The sequence below is a fragment of the Cavia porcellus genome, unplaced genomic scaffold, assembly GCF_034190915.1.
Source record: "Cavia porcellus strain 051 isolate PalLab524CR breed Dunkin Hartley unplaced genomic scaffold, mCavPor4.1 scaffold_18, whole genome shotgun sequence".
NCBI classification, from domain to species: domain Eukaryota; kingdom Metazoa; phylum Chordata; class Mammalia; order Rodentia; family Caviidae; genus Cavia; species Cavia porcellus.
The window spans coordinates 21,994,833-22,018,378 of NW_026947501.1; the positions used below are offsets into that span (position 1 = coordinate 21,994,833).

Genomic DNA, 23,546 nt, shown 5'->3' on the forward strand with positions numbered 1-23,546 from the left:
TAATTTTCTTTGTAAAAGTAACCTTTTGTTCTATTTAAAATTCATTTTGTCATGGTAACAGGTTATTATATAATCTTATAAAATAATTAATGATTTTTTTCCTGTGGGATAGTGGGAATTGAAACCACAGCCTTTGCTCTGAGTTGTCCAAGCTGGGTTCCATTTGTAGATCATCATGACTCAGCTTTCCATAGAGATGAGATTACAGCCTGAACCACTATGCCCTGTTTCTTTCATCTGTCTGTCTAGCCTTTTATCATTATATCAATGTCTTAACCTGATAGATATCCCATTTTACTATTTATTCTTCAAGAGATCAACTTTCTTAGATATTCGACCCTTTGCATTTCCATATAAATTTCAGGATACACACACACACACACACACACACACACACACACACACTTCTGAGATTTCTAATGTATTTGAATTTAATCTATAGATCAATTTTGTAACAATGGACACAGTATAAACTGTAGAATGTGTTAAGTTCTTTTAAAACTATGATAGTTCTTGCAATGGAAGCAACAGTTTGTGGTTATATCTATTTCTAGTTATTATCTCATATGCTACTATGTCAAATACCTTGAAAATTTCAGGGTTTTTGTTTTGTTTTGCTTTTTTGAGGTAGGGGCTCACTATACAGTTCAGGCTGTCCTTGAACTCACTATGAAGACTACTTGGCCTTGAACTTGCAGTGGCCCTCCTTCCTCAGCTTCCGGAAAGCTGAGATTATAGGCACATACCACTATGCCTCATCAGAAAATTTCAAATTTTGTTACTAATTACTAAAACATAATTGAGCTTTTAGTATTGACTTTGTATGCAGTAGATCCGTTATTTCCTACTTTAAATAATGTATTCAAATTTAATAATTTTCCTACTTTTTGTATTTTTTTATGCACAGATCATCAAAGGAAATTTAGATTTTCATCCTAATCCATGCCTAAAACCCACAACAGTCTGAATTTGAGCAATGTGTACTTTTGATTGTAAATTCAATGAAGAGTTGCTAATGGATCCAATCTCCTATGAACACTACAACCTCACACTCCGAACTACTAGGTCCTGAGCTCTACTCCTTTTTTTTTCCTGTCTTTTTCGTTTTTATTGGTACCAGGGATCGAACTCACGACTGCCTGCTTGCAAGGCAGGCGATTATGCCACTGAGCTAAATTCCCAGCTCAGTGGCATAAGCACCTGCCTGGCAAGTGCAAGGTCATGAGTTCACGGTACCCAAAAAACAAGCAAACAAAAAAAAGACAATTTGCCTGAGCTCTACTCCCAAGGTCTGCAACCAAGCCACCCTACACGGTGGGCTGAGGTCCCGGTAGCGCAAGCGCAAGTGATGGCAAACGCCGGCACCGCCCCTCCGTCCAGACTCAGCCAATCAGTGGCAAACGCCGGCACCGCCCCTCCGTCCAGACTCAGCCAATCAGTGGCAGCCTTTTGCGCGCGCGCGAGACAGCCAAAATGGCAGCGTCCATCAGCGCGGAGTTTTCATTTATAGTATTGGTGCTTCAATCTTGTTGCAAAATGTGAACTAGGCTGCTGGTTGATGGGGGCCTCCCAGCAATGAGTCGGCGGAGGAAACACGGGGACACCCCCAGTCCGAAGAGCGCGCAGCGCAAAACGGCGGTGGCTGAGAAACACAGCTCGATGGTCGAGCCGGAGAGGCGGCGGCTGAGGTCGGCCCGCCGCTCGGAGCCCCGCGGGCCTGGCGAAGGGTCTCCAGCAGCCGCTTCGTGCAGTAAAAGTCACCCCGAGGGTGAGACACGGGCAGCGAGGTTTATCTGGCGTCAGCGCTGCAGCCTACAGCCGAGGCTTTAGCGGGAACAGTGGGGTGGGGTGGAGTTCCCTCACTGTGCTCTCTGTGAGCCGCACCCCTCGCGAGCCCATAAATAACCCTCTGCACCCCGCATCTGGCGTCCCAGACTGGCACTGCCAGGCTAGGTTTGACCGCTCCCTTGCCTTACCCGGCTCAGGATAATGCTTTACCTGTGTGCGGTGTACATCTACGTCCCGTGTTGCCCTAGTCTGCAGCGAGGAGGTACAGCTGCCGGGCCAGTAGCCCTCGGCGTGTACCCAGGAGAATCATTGCCCCTAAACTTCTTTGCCCTGTTTCACTTTAGAGAACGGGACCTATGAAAAGCTACTGCTGGTCTCCGCAAAGCCTCAGCGATGGGCTGCTAAACCGGAAGTTGCTGGCTGTAATGTCTCTTAAGAATAGAATCAGTTTTGGGTATTGTAAAAAGACTTTTAACAAATTAAGTGTAATAAGAGTAAAACACATAGAAAAATTTACCTGGAACATATTCTTAAAACTCGGGTAAGAAAAACACAAATTGTGAAAAATGATTTTAGATAAAACTTCCTAGAAAATAGATTCCATATTGGAGTAAAATTATTTTGTAAGTTAAGGTTTTGGAGTTTTAACATATTGAAATATATTAAATAACTGAATGTTTATAATACAATCATGATTTCTTAGTTGTAACTTTTTAAGTGTTTAATAGGTTAAAACACAAAATCGAGAAAAAATTTATGAAATTGGCTAATGCACATGAGATGGAGCTAATAAAGGGGAAATAATAGACTTTTATTGGACTTTCTGTTAGGATGCATTTGATTTTTCTTTTGAAATGCACCTGTAAATTACAGGTAGTTCCTCAAAAATCTCTTAAGTGATAAGTGGACAGACTGAGCTTATGCAGTATTATACACTCAGCTACGAAATTTTCTGAAAATACTTGCTTTCCACAGTGTTAAACTTATGAAGTATTAAAGTTGGATTTTCATGTAAAACAATTTTCAGTTGTGTTTGATGTAATTGTTTTTACAAGAAAATTTTATATTTTAATCTAGTCCAATCTATGTGACTTGGAGTGTTGTGAAGTCAAGTAATGGTTTAAAATAGAATTGTTCTTTTAATCATATTTTATACAGAAAAGTATGAGACACCAACGAGAATGCTGAAAATGGATTTACTATCATGTACCTTTAGTTCTCCAAATGATCTAGATGGGCAGAATGATATCTTTTGGGACCAGAATTCTCCAGTGACAAAACAGTTAGGTAATCTCTTAACATTTTTATGTGAATAGCTGATAAATGGTTAAGATTTAAATAGAATTTCAAGTGACACCAAGAACTTGTTACAGTATGAATGTTGTTGAGAATCTTTTGTGAATTTATCTGTGTTATCTGCATGTAATGGCAGGAGTGCTGTCATCTAAGCAGCTTTAATAATTTTTTTAAATGCCAGCTATTATTTAAGTTTTTTATTTAAAATTTATAAAAATGCCTTTTTTTCTTTAGGTAAAGGAAGAAAAAAACAGATTTACACCACAGATACTGATGTGATTTCACATATTGTCAATCGTATTGCTCCTCAGGTAAATATCTCAAGTTGTAGAGTTTATTTTAAAACAATGAAAAATGAGCACTAAGTCCTTGTACAGTTCATTTATAAAAATACATTCTTTTATAATTGGCTCTTATTTTTACCTTACCTGTTTTTGAAATGCATGTTTTGGTTAAAGAAACATAAATGAGATTGGTAATATATTCGGTGGTCTTTTGGGATCTATAGAGGATTGGTTTCTAGGATTCCCACAGATCACAAAATCTGCAGTATTCAGTTCCTTTATGTAAAAGGGTGTAATGTTAGCAAGTAATTGAGTCACATCCTCCCATATACTTTATTTCCTTTTTTTTAAATTCTGGTTGCTGGAAATCAGACTCGTTCTCACATATTAGGCAAGCACTGTACCTTTAAGCTACACTCCTGGCACCTCCCATGTGTTTTAAACCTTACTTAGATTACATTTACCTATACAATGTGTATGTAGTTGGATACTGTGTATGTAGTTGGATACTGTGTATGTAGTTGATACATTGTATTATTTAGGGAATAATGACAAAGAAAAAAGTCTGTACATTTTCTGTATAGATACAAAGTTTTTCTGAATATTTTCAGTGTCTAGTTGGTTAAATCCATGGACATTGAACCTACAGGCACTGACGGCCATCCGTTTAAGAATATGTTTTCTTTTAGTGATTTTACAGTTGTGACTTTTATCAAGAACTTGGTGATTATTTTGTTTTTAATGTAACAACATGGCCTCATTTTTCAAGTTACTAAAATAATAGAACAAGTCAATACAAATTTAAACTTTCGAGATGTTTTTGTTATTATTTATTTATGGTCTATTGTGCAGTTTTTCCCCATTGAAACTGCTCTTTGTGTTTAACATCTTATCACTTTAGAATGATTTAGATTTAGTCTTCACTCAGCCTCTTATTGCTGTGTGACCTCAGGCAAGCCACTTAAACTCTTAGAAACCTAGTTCATTCAGCCACGAACTAGAATTATTATTTGTCTTATAAAGATTAAAGTAGATAAAAATTATAAAGTAGAACACTATAAATGTAAGTTTAATTATAATGGTTTGAATTATTTGTTGTAATAGAACCATTTTCAAGCGTTTTTCTTGCTGTCAGTTATTATTCTGCCTGCGTAAAATAGAAATAGGAGTTTAAGTCAATCATTTGACACAGTGAGATCCAATAACACAATAGGAGTTATTGTATTAACCCTGTCACTGTTCCTAACAAACCCAATACATGAAACTGTCCTGATCTTGTTTCCTTTCTTTTCTCACTTTTCCTTACTTAACAACATTTAAATCTAGAGAACATGCGGTGTTTTCTTAGTGTTTTCACTGAAAGAATGACAGTATTTTTCCTTAACATGCCCTTGGATAGTTACTATATGTTAACCATAAACAATAGGTGGCATTTGCCCAATATGTGGTTATGAGGACTCATCATCCATATGGAGGAGTCAGGATATAAAATTTTTCTTTGCTGTAAAATATCCAAAGTTACGAGTAGCACAATCAAAACAACTCTGTTGCTACTAGTTCAACATTCCTTGTCGAGCATGTCATAGAAACTCATGTACGTGTGTATAGTTCATTAGGTAAATAGCACTTGTGCCACAATTTTACTTTCTCTGTGAGTTAACAATAAGTCTTCATTAATTGTGGGTTTCACATGAAAGAAGCATAATAAAATATGTTTGGGCTGGCCAGCCTAAATAGTGATAAAAAGATTGTTGAGTAAATTATTGGATCCTTTACCTAAATGGGATGGAAATAATAGCTCATATAAAGAAACACAAGTGGTAACTTGTGTAATAGAAAAACTACAGTGAAATTAGATGCTTATTAATATTACCCTCTTCAGCTGAGCACTTTTAAAGCATACAAATCTTTTCAGAATCTCCAGATCTCTCTAGGAGCTTATCAGATGAGTTATCCTCAAATCATTACTTAATTTCTTTGTAATGTTCTTAGAAATGGCATTTTTAAAATATGCACTCCCATTTTAAATGAAGTCATTTCTGCAGTGTTTAGTGTTATTTGTCTAAAAATGGTAGAAACTTTACCTCATTTATTATAACTTTACAGTATATTCTTTAAAATGAACTGAAGTAATTTGTTTGGCTACCTTATATAGCATCTGGATTAAAATTAGAAGTCAATAAGTTCTGTAATTATTAATAAAATACATATATTGGATTCCTGTTATATTAAATCCTTGAAAATTATATGAATTGACAATCACTAAATGGTGAGAGTCTACAGTTAAATCATTAAGAGTATTCCTTAAATTCCTTAGAGATTTTTGTTGAAACAGAAGGAAAATACTGAATCCAAAAGTTAAAATGATTTTCTTGGCTATTTTGCAGTGCTAAAGTCAACTAAGTTCTAGTTGGTAAAACTGCTTGTTTCATGGAGGACTTTGAAATATCAAGTTGTGAGAGTGCTTTAAATTTACTTGCTTTTAAGTATAAAACGGCATTTTCTTTATGTCTATCATTGTGCTAGATAGCAAGGCATCATAGGAAGTGTCTTTTCCTTCCCGTCTTATGTAATCTAGTAATCAGAATTTGTTTTTGTTTTTGGTGTGGTGGTTTGGCTATGCTAGGATCAAACCTAGCGCTTTGCACATGCTGAGCTACCACTGAACTATATCCTTGGCCTCATCAGAATATTTTGTACTTCATATGACAGTCACATGTGTTCTAGTTATTATAAAATTCTTGTAAAGACTGGTTAATCAATTTGATTTGGTTTACAATTAATTCATAAAGCTTACCCTCTAGAGTTTTGGGGGAATCAAGCAACTGAAAAGCTTAATAAAAATTTCCAAATCTAAAATGACCTTTTCCTAGATTTTATCCTGACTGTTTTTTGTTCTATTTACATTTTGTTCTTATTCCTGCCTCATTCTTAGTACTACTCGAGACCTATCTTTAATTCAGTCCTGGCATTAATTCTACCTAAGTGTTATCATTTTAGGTCACATAGATTGTCCAACAATAGGTTACATTCCATTGACAAGAAAAATTCAGTCAAGTGGTACAGGATAACCCTGTGTATATACCATTATTTTCAGTTCTTTTTCCTTCTCTCCCTTTTCCAAAGGATGACAAACCAGCAGCAAATCCTATGCTGGACATCTGGATTGGTGAAACTGCTATTCCTTGTACTCCTGTTGTAGCAAAAGAAAAATCAAGAGTAAAAATCAGCTGCACAAAGTGAGTTCAAACTTTTCAGCTTTTTTGAGAGTCAGTGAATATTTTTAATTTTAATAATAATGTTTACGTATCAAAATGAAATTTTTTCAGTTTTGAGATGTAAAATATTGAAGTTAAATTGTTTTGTAAGTTAAAGTTTTAGAGTTTTAACATTGAATTATATTAAATAACTGACTGTTTATAGTATAATCATGATTTCTTAGTTATAATTTTTTAAATGTTGTTTAATAGGTTAAAAACACAAAATCGAGAGAAAGAACTGATGAAATTGGCTAAACAATTTGATAAAAATATGGAAGAGCTAGATGTAATTCAAGAACAAACCAAGAAGGACCATGATTTTGTCCAGATAATTTCAGACACAGAGACTTTACATAATTGTAAAGATTGTGTACAAATGCATTCATCATGTGAAGTAGTTCCTGAAATAGATAATGCTACATTAAATAAGCCCGTGAGAGGAAACCTAGTGATATCTGTGGCAAATGATCAAACCAGCAGTCAGAAGCCATTTGACCCAAATGTTGAAGCAGCCTTTAATGCAATTTTTGATGGTTCTACTCAGATATGTAGTGGACAGCTAAGCCAAGATCTGTCAGATGCTTTTTTGTACAACAGTAATACTACTTTGGGGGAAAAAAGTCCTTTGACAAAGGAGAGTATCATTACTGATAAAACTCTGGTCACTGAAAAACTGCCAAGTAAAACCCCAGTACCACTTTCTCCTCAAGTATGTGTTCCCACAGTGACAAAATCATACCTGACTCCCAAGACTAAGGAGCAAGAAGAGTCTAATAAGCACGTGGTCGCATTTCCTACCAATGATTTTGAGGATGATTGGGAAAGCTTACTAGAAAATGAACCTTTCGTTGTACAAAATACTGAAATGCTTGAACTTTTTCCCTCTAAAACTGCCCATGATAACAGTATATCAGGGACAAATACAAGTCTAGATACTAGGCTAAGAGATTCAAAAATACTACAAGATCTTCCTTCAAACACGCATAACCTAAGAGACACTAGAGAATACAGTTTTTCACCCAATCCAAACCGTAAAACAAGCAACTTACCACTCACTGGAAACGAAATGAAATTTGAGAAGTCATTCAATAAAGTTGTTATTCAGGACAAAACTCAGAATTTTACAGTTGTATCTAACCTGACAAAAATAAAAGAAAATATTCACACGAACTTTATTTCCAATGTAAATGCTTCTGAAAAAAAGCCTTTGAATACAAAATCCTCTAGTGAACAAAAAAATAAGCCCATTTTAAAGCATGTTTTTACAGCACCTGTTAATATTGATTCTTTTGGTGCTGCAACTGGTGTTAGTAACTTAAATCAGACTAATGCATCAAAGTTAGACTCTTTTATTGATGATTGGAATGATCCATTATTTGCTAGTGAAATTATTAAAGCATGTCATAAATTAGAGACTACTTGGGAAACAAATGATGTAGATGATGATTTGTTATATCAAGTATGTGATGATATTGAAAGATTAACCCAGCAACAAGACATAAAGGACAGCAAGAGTACTCTGGAGATCAATAATAATACCAAACATGGACACAAGAGCTTGCCTGCTGTATCTAAAGGAGGAAGTCATTTGGAGCAACCAAAGCATTTGAATCTGGGCAGCTTTTCAGCACAGACATCGTTCTTGACAAGTAACTCACAAATTGGCAAACCAATGAAGATGAAGAAAAGGGAAGTGTGTGAAAATTCACCACAAATTTTGGGTCCTACAACAAACTTGACTCCATGTTCTAAGAACTCAAATTGTGAGATCAATAGTGTACATGTGTCTTGGAGTAATTCTGATGCGCCGATACACATGACTAGTTCCAGATCGTTTCTCTCAAGAAGTTCAGATGTTAATGGGAGCTCCAATCATATTGGCATGGAAACTGTTAATAGTAAGAGACTGAGTACTCAGCGATTATCCTGTGTGACCACAGCACGTGAAACTCACAGTGACCCAAAAACAGGTAGATCCTCAAGGTATACGTTTACAAAGCTAAAAAATTCTCAGACTAATCCTCAGTTTCATCAGAATCATTCAGCAGAACATATGCCTGCTACCAGAATTACACAGAGTGTAGAGAAAAAGAAAACTGTCAACTTACAGGAGGCTGACCGACAGCAACCTTCGGTGAAACTTTCTGAATCTTTGAGACAGTCTTCCAAAGGTATGTATGAATGTAGTTCTCTTTAATACTACTGTAGATTCAGATAATTATGCTCCAGTACACAAGGGATAAGTGGTTTATGATTCAAAGGATTTTATTGGGTTCTTTCTTAGCACTTATGTGACTGGCATATAGTAAGTGGTCTATGTATTCAATAATTTATTATTTTCTAGAAATTCATGCTTCTAAGTATATTGCAGTGTTAGATTTAATATATGTATATTTGTTAAGTATCTCATGGTTTAAAACTTTAAAGTGTCTCCTACCTTTAGTAGAATGGTGAGGTGAATAATACTTGACTTTCTGGATTTTCTAGTTAAATATGTTTGCTAGCATAATACCTGATGTAAAATGCGGTGCAGATTGTGACAGTTAGAATTGTGATTTACTTATTTCCTAGAGCCTGTCATTTTACATCCTTCCAATTCGTATTTTCCACAGTTCTCCATTCTATCAATAAATTCCATTGATTGCACCTCAAAATTTGTATCTCAGGATCATCCATCTTGTTCTTAACCACACCCACCTTTTCCAAACATACATTCCTTGACTAGATTATTCTAAATCTTTTATGAGCCTCCTCTCATAATCTATAGATAGTGGAATACTCTTTTTAAAAATCAGATTGGCACACATGACTTCCTGTGTGTGAAATAGCCTTCAGTAATTGTCTGCATATTTCAAATGAAATCCCCACCTTACACTGTGATCTACAAAGCCTTGATGGTCTCTCCTTGAAGTGCCTGTCTTGCTAATCCTCTGCTGTATCAATTATGTTTCTTAACCAGGATACATTCTTTCCTCGTTTAAGAATTTAGACTGCTGTTCCGCTGAATAAAACTACTTCCCAACATTTGATCCCCTTCTCTTGGTGCTTTCGTATCCTTATATCTCATTATAAGTAATAACTTCTCAGATTTCTTCTTTGGAGAATCTATAGATAATTCTTTTCTTTATTTTCTGTCATTTCTAAATTTTTTCATCTCCTCACAAGTTATAATTAAATATTAGTGTCCGTTTCTGTCTTACCTGTGAATACTTTGCCTGCCACAACCTTTGACACTTAGGTGTTTAATATTTGAATGAACATTATGCAATATTGTGTGACAATCTTAAAATTCAGTAATATTATGTTTTTATAAGAAAATGCATTTAGCATAATTTTGTTTCTGTCTCATGTCTTTGGAAATGGTGTTTTCTATACTAAAAACATTAAAGCTCTGGTGTACTCATGAGGCCAATTTCTGTTTGTCCTTTAAAACACAGTATGTGTCTACCTACTTACTGTGATTTAGATGTACTTTCTCTGAGGTACTGATTTCTGTTGTGTTAGCTAGTTAAGCTAGCTAACTTAAGACTTTTTTTACCAATTACATAGGTCAGTGCTAGTATGGTAAATTTATATATATAAAAAGTTTACAAAAGTATAAACTGGAGATACTGGGCCTTATCACTGCATGACATGTCCCACCCTTTTAAAAATCTTTTTGAGACAGGATCTTGCTGAGTCACAGAATTTGCCCAGATTGGGCTTGAATTTAAAATCTTCCTGCTCTCTTCTTCAGTAGTACTGTGATCACAGGTGTGGACCAGCAGGCCACCTGTTGTTTTTTTTTCTTCATTGTTACTTTCTGCTTCAATTGTCCTATTTAAATGACTCTCCTGCCTTTTTTTTTAACTTAACAGTAGTAGGCTGCTTGTTTAAAGAGAGAAGCAATGTAGAATAATTGATGTGGCAAATTAAATCTTCAGTTTCCCATTTCCTGAAGCCATTTTATCAAAGCAAACCACTAGTTTGTTGTATATGTATCATGGAGCATTTTCTGTGGTTGCGCACGGGAGTGTATAATACTGAATAATATATGCCCATTATTTAACACCTTGCTTTTATTTTTATTCCATATAGCTGTATTTTCCAGTTAATACAGTAGTTTTATTTCATTTGTTTTAATGAATAGGCATCAATGCAGCAATGTTTATATTAATATCTTGTTGCGGGAAGTTTAGGTTGGTTGCAGGATTTTTTTTCTATAATTACAAACTGTAATGAATATCATTTTACATAAACTTCTGCATGCTTCTCTGTTTATGTCTATTAATTCCTAAAAAACCAGAAGTATTTTCATTTTTAATGGATATTGCCAAATTTCTCTATCAGAATGTTACACCACCTTATACTTAACCCAGGCATGGGGTGCATGTCTGTAAAATTCAAGCACTTGGGAGGCAGAGGCAGGAAAATTGCTGAGTGTTTGTGACCAACCTGAATTACATAGCAAGACCCTGTCTTAAAGGAAAACAGAACAGAACAAATTTACATGCTTAAAAACATTGACAAAGATTTCTTCATATCATAGCCCAAACTAGATGCTTTGAAGCTTTCAAAATTGTCAACCTATGATTTTAAATATCTAAATTTCCATTGAAGTGAACATACTGTAACTAATTCAATCATGTTTCTAACATGAATTTATTTACATATAGTTAAAATACCATTATAGATTAATCTCTCTGGAGTATTTCAGCTTTCCCCAAGCTCCTGTGATTTCATCTGCATTTTTATAAATAGATAATTTGCTTTTTAGCTTATCTTATCAGTTTTTCTGTAAACTTATTGAGAGTGCGCCATATCTTAATTAGTATTAACCTTGTCAATATTTTATATGTTCCTACCTCCAAACTTTGGTGTGTAGCAAGCTGCTTTCAAGAGAATACCTTTGAAGCAAAACCCACTTAACACTCACTGATTTAATTCAGGGCATGCTATGGCCTGTACAAATTCAGTCTGGTAGCCTGTTGTTATGCAAAGACACCACACTAAAAATAGTTTTTACATTTTAAATAGTAGCAAAAAAACTAAGGATAATGCTTCATGGCATTTAGAAATTATATCAGATTCAGATTTTATTGTCCATAAACAAGATTTTATTTCAATATACCATATCATTTTTTTATGTATTGTCAATGACTTTTTATGCTACTGTGGTGTAGTTGAACAGTTGTAATCAAAGAGCATATGGTTTTCAAAAGTTAACACATTTACTTTCTGTCCCTTTAGAGAAACAAAATTTCCACATCCCTGACTTAGTATCTGACACCAATAAAATACGATGTTTCAGTTCATAGACAGCTGGCTCCAAGGCAGGGAGTGTGACAGAGGAGACACAGACAGGAAGCACAGAGAAAAAGTACAAGCCAGAAAGGGTGCACCCTACAGCGACCGCCTCTTCCAACCACACCCTACTTCCTAACAGCAAGTCAGCTATCAGCCCCCATAATCCAGTCAGCTTTCAAAAGCAAAGGAGGCTTTGGGGGTCATCCAGATATAAACCGTAGCAACCCCTGGTTCTTTAAAATCAAAGTTAAGAAAGGGTACTTTTGCTTAGTGTCTTGGAATAGTTTGATTTTACAAGGGTATTTTTATTCCGATTGAGTTAAAGGAAAGACTAATGGGGAAAATGGATCGCTGTCCCTAAATCAGATTTTCCTGGTATGGTTTTATATCTTTGGACATTACTTTTCATATTATCAAGTCAATTACAAGACCAATATTAGGAAATTATATTCTTTTATGCCAGTGTGCATTATTAACCCGTTTCCTTCCAGCTTTATAATCAATTGAATGTAGACTCTGTGTGTGTGTATTCTAAAGTTTTTATTTGTCAACATTGAGACTAAAGTAGGTAGTCAGTTATGAAGTTCTTTTAGTGTCTTTCTAGAATGAAAAATAGTTTAGGAATTAACCCATTCAAAATTATCTGGGAAATTTATTTGAAATATGTATTTCTTAACTCTTACTATCCTCTCTCATATCCAGTTTATTTGAGAGGGATGACAGATATGTTTTGAGAAATTCCTCATTTAGTTACAAAAAAAGGATCTTATAACAAATTCTCTTTTTTTCTAGATGCGAATTTTTATTCTCTAAAAAGTACCTTTTACAGCATAAAGTTTTACCAATAAAAGGTCACTTAAATATGTATTAGGCTTGTTAGTACTTTATATTTAAAATATTCAAATATGAAAATAGTTCTAAGATAAACTTTTAACTAAGTTTAATAGACAACTAGCTCCAAAGAGCCAGTTTAACATTTCTATGCTATGCAAACTCCAAATTAATCTCTTTTGTTTATGTGGTGTTTTTTTTGTTTGTTTGTTTGGTTGGTTGGGTTGGGTTTTTGGGGTTTTTTTGTTTGTTTCTTTGTTTTTTGCACTGGGGTTCGAATTCACGGCCTAACACCTGCCAGGTAGAGTCTTGGGCCACTGAGCTACATTCCCGGCTTCCAAATTAAATCTTTCGACAGTGTGTCACATGTTGCCAGTTTGATGTGAGAGATTTAACTGTTTCTCCAAAATATTTTTCTCAATGCTCGAAATAAAAACTGTATGTAGCTCTGTAGAGAAAAATGTAGCTGTAAGTATTAATATAGCTTATGTAAAATACATTAGTTGAGGTAATAATATGTGTTTTTTTTCCAGTGTTTGAGACCGAATCTTTTTTTTTTTTTTTTTATTTAGAGAAAGATAAAACAGAATAGAAAACGGGCAGAAATAGTACATACTTTCAAAGAAAAGAAATAAACAGTAATAAATCACTAGTTGATGTATACATATTGTCCCTCCACAAATAATTGTTCAAGATACAAAAGTGGAACATATAAATGGAAATTCAACCAGGGAGACTGCAAACTATTCTGTTCAACTTATCTAATAAAAACTAAGTAATATAAGTATCAATCCTATCCATTTAGACATGTTCGCATATATCCATATCTTCATTTATGTTGAGAGCTAACAAAACTTATTAAATTAAAATCCTTCTGAACAAAGATTAATAATATTGCTGGATTTCACATCATAACACTCTGGAATCAGCACTGGGTACTGCAGTGCCCCTTTCTTTCCTTCAAAGTATTTGTTCATTTCATCATGTATCATAAGATCAGTTCTCATAAACAGTTTATAGGTTTTATGCAAGCATGAGTCTTAACATGTATTTCTATCCTTTCTATATTAGAGGGAGAAACAGAACAAAGCAGGACAGAACTAAACATATTCCTATAGACACATAAAACTAAAAAGACATATAAAACTGCTGCATAAGTTCTACCATGGTTACTATCCTGTTTCTTGTTATCATCAACTGAATTGGCTATATCATCAGATAAAGTATAATTGAATATATCAGTACATAACAGAATTAACAGAAATACAATTTTGTAGGTAGTGTAGAGATACAAAAACAGGTAGTAATAAATCAGAATGGATATCATGGTGAATCATTGTCATTTTCAGTATAGTTGTTTATACTCCTCAACTTGATACCAGCAACCTAACAGTTTTGATTAAAATCTGTTAATAATAAGCAGTATTCAAACAATTCAGATTTAACTAAGATCAGTCATGATACAACAGTATAAGTCATACAGGGATCTTGATTGAGTTAATAGGAAGTTAAAGATGACCACTGTGCTGTGTCCTGATATCTTCAGGTCAGCTGTCTGTGCTCTCAGATCCAGTGCTTGCATACAAACTAGAATGGAACAAGTTCCAAACAAGCAGAGTGGGTGCAAGTAATAAGGATTTAATTCCTGATACACTATTAGCTTTTTTTTCTTTTGAAGACTATTCCTCCCCACCCCCAGGATGAACTGTATTTTTGGGTCTCCCTATCACTCATGGTTTTATATTGGGGGGGGCAACCCACTATTTACCTAAGTATTTCTGTACTTTCTCACTCCTGGGTTGGATTTCTAGTTATATTTCTTCGTTTTTTAAAGCCTGTCTATTCAACCTATCCATAAATACTGGCGAGGTTACCCCTATTACTCTCTGGTTCCCTATCACTTCAGTTCCATCTTCTCATACTTGATTTTGGTCTATATAACCTTCTTCAAGCTAATTGTATTTCCTATAAAGAGTCTCTCGGTGGACCCTACCTCTTGATCCACTCTGCCTGAAAGTCTCTCTTTTTTCCCTTAAGTTAGTGTATTTAGGCCATCTATATTAGAAACTATATCCAACCTTCTTTGCCTTGTTTCTGTTGTGCTCTTTTTCTGTCATTAGTTCTCTGTTTGTCTTTCATTTTGCTTTCTACTTCATTCATTGTGGCCTCTCTGCCATTGTTTCTGGTATTCTGGTACTTTTCTCTCTCTTTAGAATGTCCTGCAGTATTTTCTGTAGAGTTGGATTTGTGGTTGCAAATTCCCCCGGTTCCTCTTTATCTTGGAAGCAACTTGTTTCTCCATTAATTTCTAGGGACAGTTGTGCAGGATATATCAATCTTGGCTGGAGGTTATTGTTTTTCAAGGCTTGGATTATTTCGCCCTGTGCTCTTCGAGATTTGATGGTTTGTGCCAAGAAGTCTGCTGTAATTCTGATGGGTTTTCCCTTGTAAGTGATCTGTTTCTTGTCTCTGACAACTTTTAATATTCTGTTCTTATATTGGATTTCTGGAATCTTATTATATGCCTGGGTGTAATTCTGTTTTGATTGTAAGTGGCTGGAGTTCTGTCTGCCTCATACATCTGAGCATCTTTCCCTTTTCCTATATTTGGGAAGTTTTCCCTCATTATTTCTGTGAATAGCCTTTGCAGTTCCTTTGTTTTTACCCCTGCTGCTTCTCTCACATTCTTTATTCTTAAGTTAGAGATTGTTTTGTCATCTTCTAGCCTTTGTATTGCTACTGCTTATTTCCTTGTTATTTTTAAGAAGTTTTTCCTTTCATGCTCCCACATTACAAATCTGTCCTCCAGTTCAGATAATCTATCCTTAGTTTCTTTCAAGCTGTTATGCCAGCTTTCAATAGAGTTTTTAGTTTCCTGGTAATCTCTTTGAACCTGTTTCATGTATTCTATGTTTTCTCTATTTTTTCCATCAAAGAAGTCTCCCCCTTTTTTCCTGTTCTTCCATTCCACCATCTGTTTTTTCTTGAGAGGTGCTTAGCATTTAACTATTCTACTTATATCTTGCTTTACTTGTCTATCAGGCATATGTAGGAGGCCCAGTTTCTTTCTTTGTTGGTTACGGTTTGTTTGAGTCGTGTGGGCTAGGTGTTCCCGCCCACTGCAGTGTACTAGGGAGACACAGACCTGAGCGGCCTATGCTGGGCCCGCCCCTCCAGGTCAGTCAACCTGATGAGGGCTTCGCTGCGTTAGGGTGCACCTCCAGGCGCAGGGACCTGGTTTGGGCTAGCCTATTGGGTTTTAGTCCATGGCGTTACCGTGGTCAAGCGCTCCCCACCAATTCCACTTGAGAGGGGAATATGTGACTAAGGTTACTGCAGCGCCTTATTCCGGCTATTCTGCCCAGTCCCAGAATGTCCTTTGTTGGAGCCTCCTAGTCGATGGAAGGGACGCTGTTCCTCTCACTCACTGCAGGTCGATGCAGGGCATTCGCCATCTCTGCTCTCAATTCGTTTCACCGATTCCCGCTCTCAGAGCGTTCGCGTCTCTGTCCCTGCTGTGCCAATTCAGATGCAGCAGCAGCAGAGAAATCAAGCCGTGGTTTCCAGAGGCGCAAGTTCCAGTGGTGGCACTGAGACTTTAGTTGTTCCATTTGTTTTCTCTCAGCTTAGTTTGTTCCTAGGTCAGCAGGGTATATCTCCCTCTGCTTAGGACTCCCCACACCGCACCATTCCTGGAATCTAAACTGGCTATCTCAGAGAGCCTCCGTAGCTGCTGTTATCTATCCACCATCTTCTCTGCTTCCCAAGACAGAATCTTGATAAGTACAGTATTTCAAAGTGGCCAGTAACTTCCTAGGTAGCGCAGGCTGCCCTTGAACTGACAGTGATCCTCTTACCTCAGCCTTTGAGTGCTGGGATTACAGGCACTACCACACCCAATGTACTCAGTTCAATTTTTGTTTTATTGCTTTTCTATTGAAGCTTATATAGCACTTTAAATGCCTGTTTTTTAATATATTCATATATAACTTAGCTCTTATTATCCACAAGAATTATTTGGTGGACAGTCAGTTTTTGATTTTACTGAATTTAACTGAAAAGGGTACATCCAATATGGACAGATCTATCAGTGCTTAGTTATCTTTTAAACAGGAGGACATTATATACTTGGAAACTTATATTTAGTCTGTGTGCTGTAAATTAATATATATGTTTTGTTTAATTTTTAGAGGAAGAGGAAAAATATAGAAAGTGTTCTCCCGAAGAAATTCAGAGAAAAAGACAAGAAGCATTGGTTCGAAGAAAGGCCAAAGTCCAGGCATCATCTGTAAATTCAGCTCCCATCCAATTTCTTTAAAGAAATATTAGTTGTAAGCGAAAAACTGTTGACTATCTATGATAGAAAGTATTTTATCTTATTTCTCTGTGAGAAACTTAATGCTGACTTATAAAGCATGGACTTCTGCTCTATTATTTAATAAACCACTGTTTGCAATGATAAATGAAACTGGAGATAAATGTGAAAATAATTATAAGTTATAGAAATTCAGAAACATTAGGAAATATGTAATAAAATTATACAGAGGAATATAGTTGTATTTTTAAATCTTCCCCTTAGAGAGGATCAAAAAATAAGTAATCTACCTATTTTTTTGTCTTTTCCTAATACTACCAAGCTTTGACTTCCTGAGTAAATAGAAACTACCTTGTTTTATTTTCAGTAACTATTACTTTAAAGTTTTCATTTCCAAATTTTAATTAATACTTCCATTACGCTAGGAACATGCTTGGTAGGAAATAAGAACCTCAGTTTTATTTGTAAGGAAATTACTATTTTCAGTTCTTAAAGTACATTTGAATTTAGTATTTCTAAATGATATAGTTTGGAAACTCCACCATTTTTAGGATAAACATTGGTTTAGGAAGTCTAGAAAAAGAATAGCAGAGGATCTATACAGTAAGTAATTTACTTTAGTAATTAATGTTTAGAACCAGCAGAAACTTTAGATATCTGATCTATGTTACTGTATAGGTGAAAAAAATCACTAATTTATTTTCAGTGTCACAGGCAAATTAAAGCTGTGCTTGTATTAAAGTCATATCATTGAATAACTAAACTGTTAATACCGTTTGCTTCAAGCTAGTAGTCTATAAACTAACCTAAAGAAACAGTAATTATTTTACATTTAAAAGAATATAATTAAAAGCATATCAAGGACTGTTTAATAGCAATACTTACTGTTCCTTACTTTAAAGAATTAATCTTTCCAGGATATATGAATGAGCTTTCTCTTTTTAGTTTTCCTGTAACTGTGATTTTCTTCCCAATTATGTTTCCCAATGTCCTCCCTTCTGCTTTTTGCCTTCTTGTAATTTGTTATGCCAGTTATAGCAGTCTAAGTAGAGGGCATAAAGCAGTAAGCTTTAGTCATGTTCAGTGACTTGAAGAGACCTTAGGGAGGTTACAGATATGAAATACAGTGGTACAGTTTTCACCACCATTCAGTTGTTTCAGCTATGGTAACATGGTAACTGTTGCTCTTCAGGTGTGTATCCTTTTGTAAATACTGTCCTATTTTTGTATATAGAGTAACAGATTTTAAGTAACCTATATTATTTGTCTAAAAATATATAATGCAGATAAGTATGTAAGAAAGTGAAGAAAAGTTCTTTTTTTCTTGAAGTTATTTCACTGTATTCCGTCTATACCTTGAATATCTGTGATAAAATTTAAACAGGGGTCATGCCCCACTTGAATCAATTTGACTCTGATTCCCTGAAGTTTAGAATTAGAAATGTTTCTAGCAATGATTTAAATTTAGTTTAACACTTGAGTAATGTGAATGATAATTTATTAAAAGCTGAATGTGGTTTTCAATTGCTCTTACTGTTTTGATCATAATTACTTATGAGATTCAAACACAAAGTATCACACTTGTCTTTGTGCCTTTTCAGACCTCACAATGAATGCATATGTGATTGAGTTCATTGTGCCCCCTTTTATACTCCATAAGAAAATCATAATTGGTAAACATAGCATTAGTAAATGTTTTATTTACTAGAAATAGTTTTAAGCAACTTTATGTATTGAACTCATTTACTTTTAGAAATGACTATACAAAGTATCACTTTTATACAGATAAACAGTAATTTTCTCAAAATTACACAATTAGAAAAAATTTGTAACTGAGGTTTGAATTCAAGTAATATAATACCAAAGGTTGTGATTTTCTTTAAGGTTCAGATTAGAGTTTATTAAATCAGGACTGGAGAAGACATAACACAAATAGAAGCACACAGCACCCAAACTGAATTAAATCTAAGATCTCTGAAAAACACTTGCTAATTCCACATCTGGTCAGTTCCTGGCCTATTGGCACAGTGGATTGTCAGAAGAGAGGAGGAAGTTCTGGCTGAGTTTTGAAACACTGTCCACGTAGTTTTCAAAGCCTGGCCAGAGGTTTGCTGTTAAGTCTTTGTAATAGATACAGCTACAGCTAGAAAGATGGCTGTGATTAGCAAGCCCCAGTTAGCATTTCCAATGCACATCAGGAGCTGGGAGTTAGCTCTGCCTGGGGCCTGGATCAGGCAACGCAGGCCACAGTCAAGGTAGCTTTTGTGTCTTCGCAACCTGCCACCACCACTGCATTCTCACAGGTTTTGGGAAGGAGGTTTTTCTTGAAGACTGTTCCTATAGACCCTGAAGCTAAAGCTTTCAGTGACTGGGAACTGCGTTGATTCAAAGGGAGCCTTCAGTCCCAAGGCCAGGAGTTACCATTGTGGTCAATATAAGTGTAAGAAAAACCTCAGAATTGTGATGGGCAGGAAGACTAGTGAGGATTTGCACAAAGTATAAGTTGCCCTGCTCTCTCTCTCTCTCTCTCTCTCTCTCTCTCTCTCTTTTGTTTGATACAGTATTTGCTGTGTTGCATGGGCTGGGCTCAAACTTGAAATCCTCATGCTTCTCAGACAGAATTATAGCTGTGTGCCACCATACCAGACTCTGACTTTAAATGTTGATCATACTATCATTTCTGAGAACACTTTGTAACGACTAGTGTTCTATGGAAATTATCTCTCTCTACAGCAAAATATTAAAGCATTTCAGTCAGTTGTGCCAGAAATTTCATGAATATAGATCTGTTAAATTTTCTAGCTCAAGAATTTTCTTCTCTTTTCTGTTCATGCTGCAGATGACTATTATACTTCCTTTGCTTGTGTGAATGCTGATTATATGAATGTATATGCACATAAATTTCACCTTTGTTATTCAACTGTTAGAATAGGGAGTAACCATCTTCACTTTGCTTCATTATTTTAGTAACTTCTGGGTGTTATGGCTTAAATCTATTGAGGACAAACTAATTTCCTAGTCTAAAATATGGTGTATGGTGGTGGTGATGAACGTATGATATGCGCTGTAGCGGACTGTATCATTGAAAACTCTGGAAGTTCTCCATCACTGTTATACCTCAAGGTGAGTAGATAAATTTGATGTATAATATAGAGAAACAGTATTAGTTTATAGGCCTTTTTGTACTTCTGTAACTTGAAGTCTCTAAATGTCTTATGATCATTCTTTCTATTCATATTTACATAGTAGAACCGATCTGTACTGAAACATTTAAAAATAATGAACTATCATGTGTAAGCACAAATCTTTAGGAAAATTTTTCTAAGAAACTTGTGAGAAAAACAATATCGCTTCTATTTTCGTTAAGGATTTGATGTGACCTTACATCATATGGCTAGATTCTTAAATCTTTCTACAATTAGTTTGTTACAATATGTTGTTATAGTTGAAATGTATGAATAAAGTCCAATCTCACACAGATAGGTGTTGTAGTTAGAAAAGGAGGAAATACAATATTCTCTTCAGGAAATCACAGATATTCTCTGATAGTACACTGTTTTCCAGTAAAACTGGAAAAGTGCTAGTTTCATAAGGTTAGTTCTAACAAGGAATAACAAAGACCACATGTTATAGCATCTTCTGGTTGAAACAGCCAGATAGGGAAACAAAACCAAACAAAACTCAATTTCAAGACGGACTATAAGAGATTAGGAACGTGATAATGTGGATCCACAAAAAAGAATCATAAGCACCAGAAATGATAAACACATAAGTAATATAATAGACTTTTTAAAGGTTATTGAAATCTTTTTAGAAAATACTTGGTTAAGTAAAAATAGTAACAGTCTGGTGGAGTCCATAACATGTAAAATTTCAATACATGGCAATAGCATAAAGGTGAGAAAAAAAAATTATTTCTTTGTGTTTTGTTTGGTTTGGGTTAGGGTTGGGTTGGTTTGGTTTGCTGCTGGGGATCAGACTTATGACCTTGTTTTTGCCAGACCAGGTACTTAGGCCACTGAGCTAAATCCTTGGCCCCTTTATTTTATACTCTTGACAAGCTTGAATTGTTAGTTTCCAGCAATTTCACTTTCTGGAGTTTTTTGTTCTGTGTTTTGGTACTAGAGTTTGGACCCAGAGCCATTCCACTGAGGTATATTCCCAGCTCTTTGTGTTTTTTGAGACAGTATTTCTATATTGCCAAAGCCAGGCTCCGGTTTGGAATCAGCTTGCCTTACCTCCAGAATCCTAGAATTGCAGGCATGCACTATCACTTGTACTTCGACATTTCTATTTATATAGTGTATTAGGATCCTCCAAAGAAGTAGAACCAATAGGCTATATATGCAGTTTTACTGACTTGGCTTACATAATAAGAAGTTGGCTAGACCCACAGTGGCTGTGTGCAAACCGTAGCTACTTAGCCTTAAAAAGCTGGAAGCCTGAGAAGAACCAACAATACCGTCTAGTTCAGGGCTGAGTGCCTAGAAGCTCCCAGAAGAATAGCAAGAGTTTGCACTCAATGGATAAAAAAGCTGGAGTCTGATGTAATAGGCAGTGACAGCAAAAAAAACCACAAAAAAGAACCACACTGAAGAAGAGCCCTGCTTGCATGAGTGGCCAAACTTCCCCATTTTGCCTTTTGTTTCATCCAGGCCTCCAGCCCATTAACTGCTGCTGTCCATATTCTGGGTCTTACTGCTCATTGCTGACCCACATGGTAATGTCTCACATGCACATTTAGTGTTTTACTACTATCTAGGCATCTCAGTCCAGTCTAGCAAACAACTAAGATCAACCATCTCAGTATGTTAACTGAATAATTGTATGAAGGACTGATTGTACAGCTCATTCAGTCTACTAGTCACACATATTTCAGTCATGAATGATAAATTGTGTTGCTCCTTTCAAAATGTGTTAGCAGTTGATTATTGCCTATTTATAATTCACCTTGTACTCAAAGCACAGTTTGTTGTATACTTTTCTCCTTATAATAAACTCTTGTGACATGTTTAAAAAGTGAGAACTTGAAATTAACCAATAAAGATGAAAATACAAAAAATGTTAACATTGGAAATGGAAAGTCCAACAAAGAGTTATAAAACCAATAATTTGATGAGAATGTTGGCATCTTTCGAAAGAATAAGCAGTCAAAGAACTTAGTGAAGTCAAACTTACATGAATGGAATGATAGTGATTAAAAGAATGAAGGTGGTTTGGCAAGGTGGCACAGGCTGAGGCAGGAGGCTTACGATTGAGTTTGAGACACCCTGGGTTACATAATAAGGTGCAAGATCTTATCTCAGAAAAAAAAAAGCCCCAGAGGATGCAACAATGGCAAAAAAAACTGCATTAAAAAACTCGCAACTAGTTAATGACATTAAAAATTTAAAATGAGGGGCTGAGGATTTAGCTCAGCGGCATAAGTGCCTGCCTTCCAAGCAGGCAGTCGTGAGTTCGATCCCCGGTACCGATAAAAAGACAAAAAAAAAAAAAAGGAAAAAAAGAAAAAAAAAATTTTTTAAATGTAAGGAGCTGACCTGAAAGCAGCCAACGGGAGCATCAGACATCTCTCATTTGATAGACTGCAATACTTGAGGGGAGCCTCATACGCCCCTCCCCTGCGCTGGACTTCAGCAGCTGGCAGTGCCCTTGCTGCCTATCCCCTTCACCCAGACAACCTCAGCAGCCAATAGGAGCATCAGTGACTCCTTCCACCACCTGCAGTAACTTGGTGCGCTAATAAAGGCCTTGTCCTTTCCCCCCCACCCATAGGACTGTGGCAGTCCAGCAAGAGCACAGTGAGTTATTGTCCCCCTCTACCCTGCCACAGATGTCCTCAATGGATCAGAAGAAGCCTTGGCAAACTTTCTCCCCAATCTGGAAAGACCTTGCCAGGCTGGCAGGAGCATAAGTGAGCACTTCCAAACAGAGAACCCTAGGTGGGCTGGAGAGAGCACCAGCAAGGCCTCCTCCTACCCAGAGGAACACAGTTGGGGCTGTGAGACCCCAGTGACAATATGATTCCAGCTGGGGCACATACCATATTGGCGACATTGAACAGTCTGAAGCTGTACTAACAACGTGAGCTAAAGGTTGGTTTACATCAATACACCTAGGCTGGCTAGAATATAGAACCCACCCAACTGTCCCTGCAGAAGGGTTTCAGGTGACTGGCCCCTTCCCTGCAGTGCAAGACCCTGCAAGTGGGTGAGCATCAGTCTCACAGTAGGACCCTAAGAACACACGATGGACACTTGAGACTAGTAGAATTGAAAAGACCTAAATATTAATCCGAAGGTGAAAATGACAAAACAAAAAAGCAAAATGCAATTTCACATCCCCAGCCTATCTGGAACAAATGCAGGAGACATTGAAATAGAGGACCCTGGAAGTCACACACTTGAAATTTCTAAAAAGATGGCAAGTGAAGTAAAGAAGCAAATCCATGAGGCTATACAGAAAATCAGATCAGATCTAATCTCT

At 36.0% G+C, this 23,546-nt stretch overlaps 1 protein-coding gene and 1 long non-coding RNA gene across 4 annotated transcripts in view; one reads left to right on the forward strand and one right to left on the reverse strand.

The window, feature by feature from the left end:
• The window catches only part of LOC134471290 (uncharacterized), a 106,015-nt gene extending 103,829 nt beyond the window's left edge, over positions 1–2,186 (reverse strand). Inside the window, exon 1 of the long non-coding RNA XR_010040591.1 lies at positions 1,999–2,186. This is a non-coding gene — a long non-coding RNA (uncharacterized LOC134471290). The remainder of the gene's footprint in view (positions 1–1,998) is intronic.
• On the forward strand, positions 1,438–22,079 carry Etaa1 (ETAA1 activator of ATR kinase). Of its 3 annotated transcripts, XM_063229530.1 has the most exons (7): positions 1,438–1,768; positions 2,947–3,075; positions 3,319–3,395; positions 6,495–6,607; positions 6,839–8,799; positions 16,936–17,076; positions 19,900–22,079. In XM_063229530.1, the coding sequence occupies exons 1-6, from the start codon at positions 1,576–1,578 to the stop codon at positions 17,061–17,063; spliced, it is 2,601 nt and encodes an 866-aa protein (XP_063085600.1). In that variant the 5' UTR covers positions 1,438–1,575; the 3' UTR covers positions 17,064–17,076; positions 19,900–22,079. The 3 variants fall into 3 exon arrangements, with proteins under 3 accessions (XP_063085600.1, XP_003468984.1, XP_013007056.1); XM_003468936.5 differs by lacking the exon at positions 19,900–22,079 and having other exon boundaries at positions 16,936–19,798; XM_013151602.3 differs by lacking the exons at positions 1,438–1,768; positions 19,900–22,079 and having other exon boundaries at positions 2,947–3,070; positions 16,936–19,798.
• Positions 22,080–23,546: the final 1,467 nt, after the last annotated feature.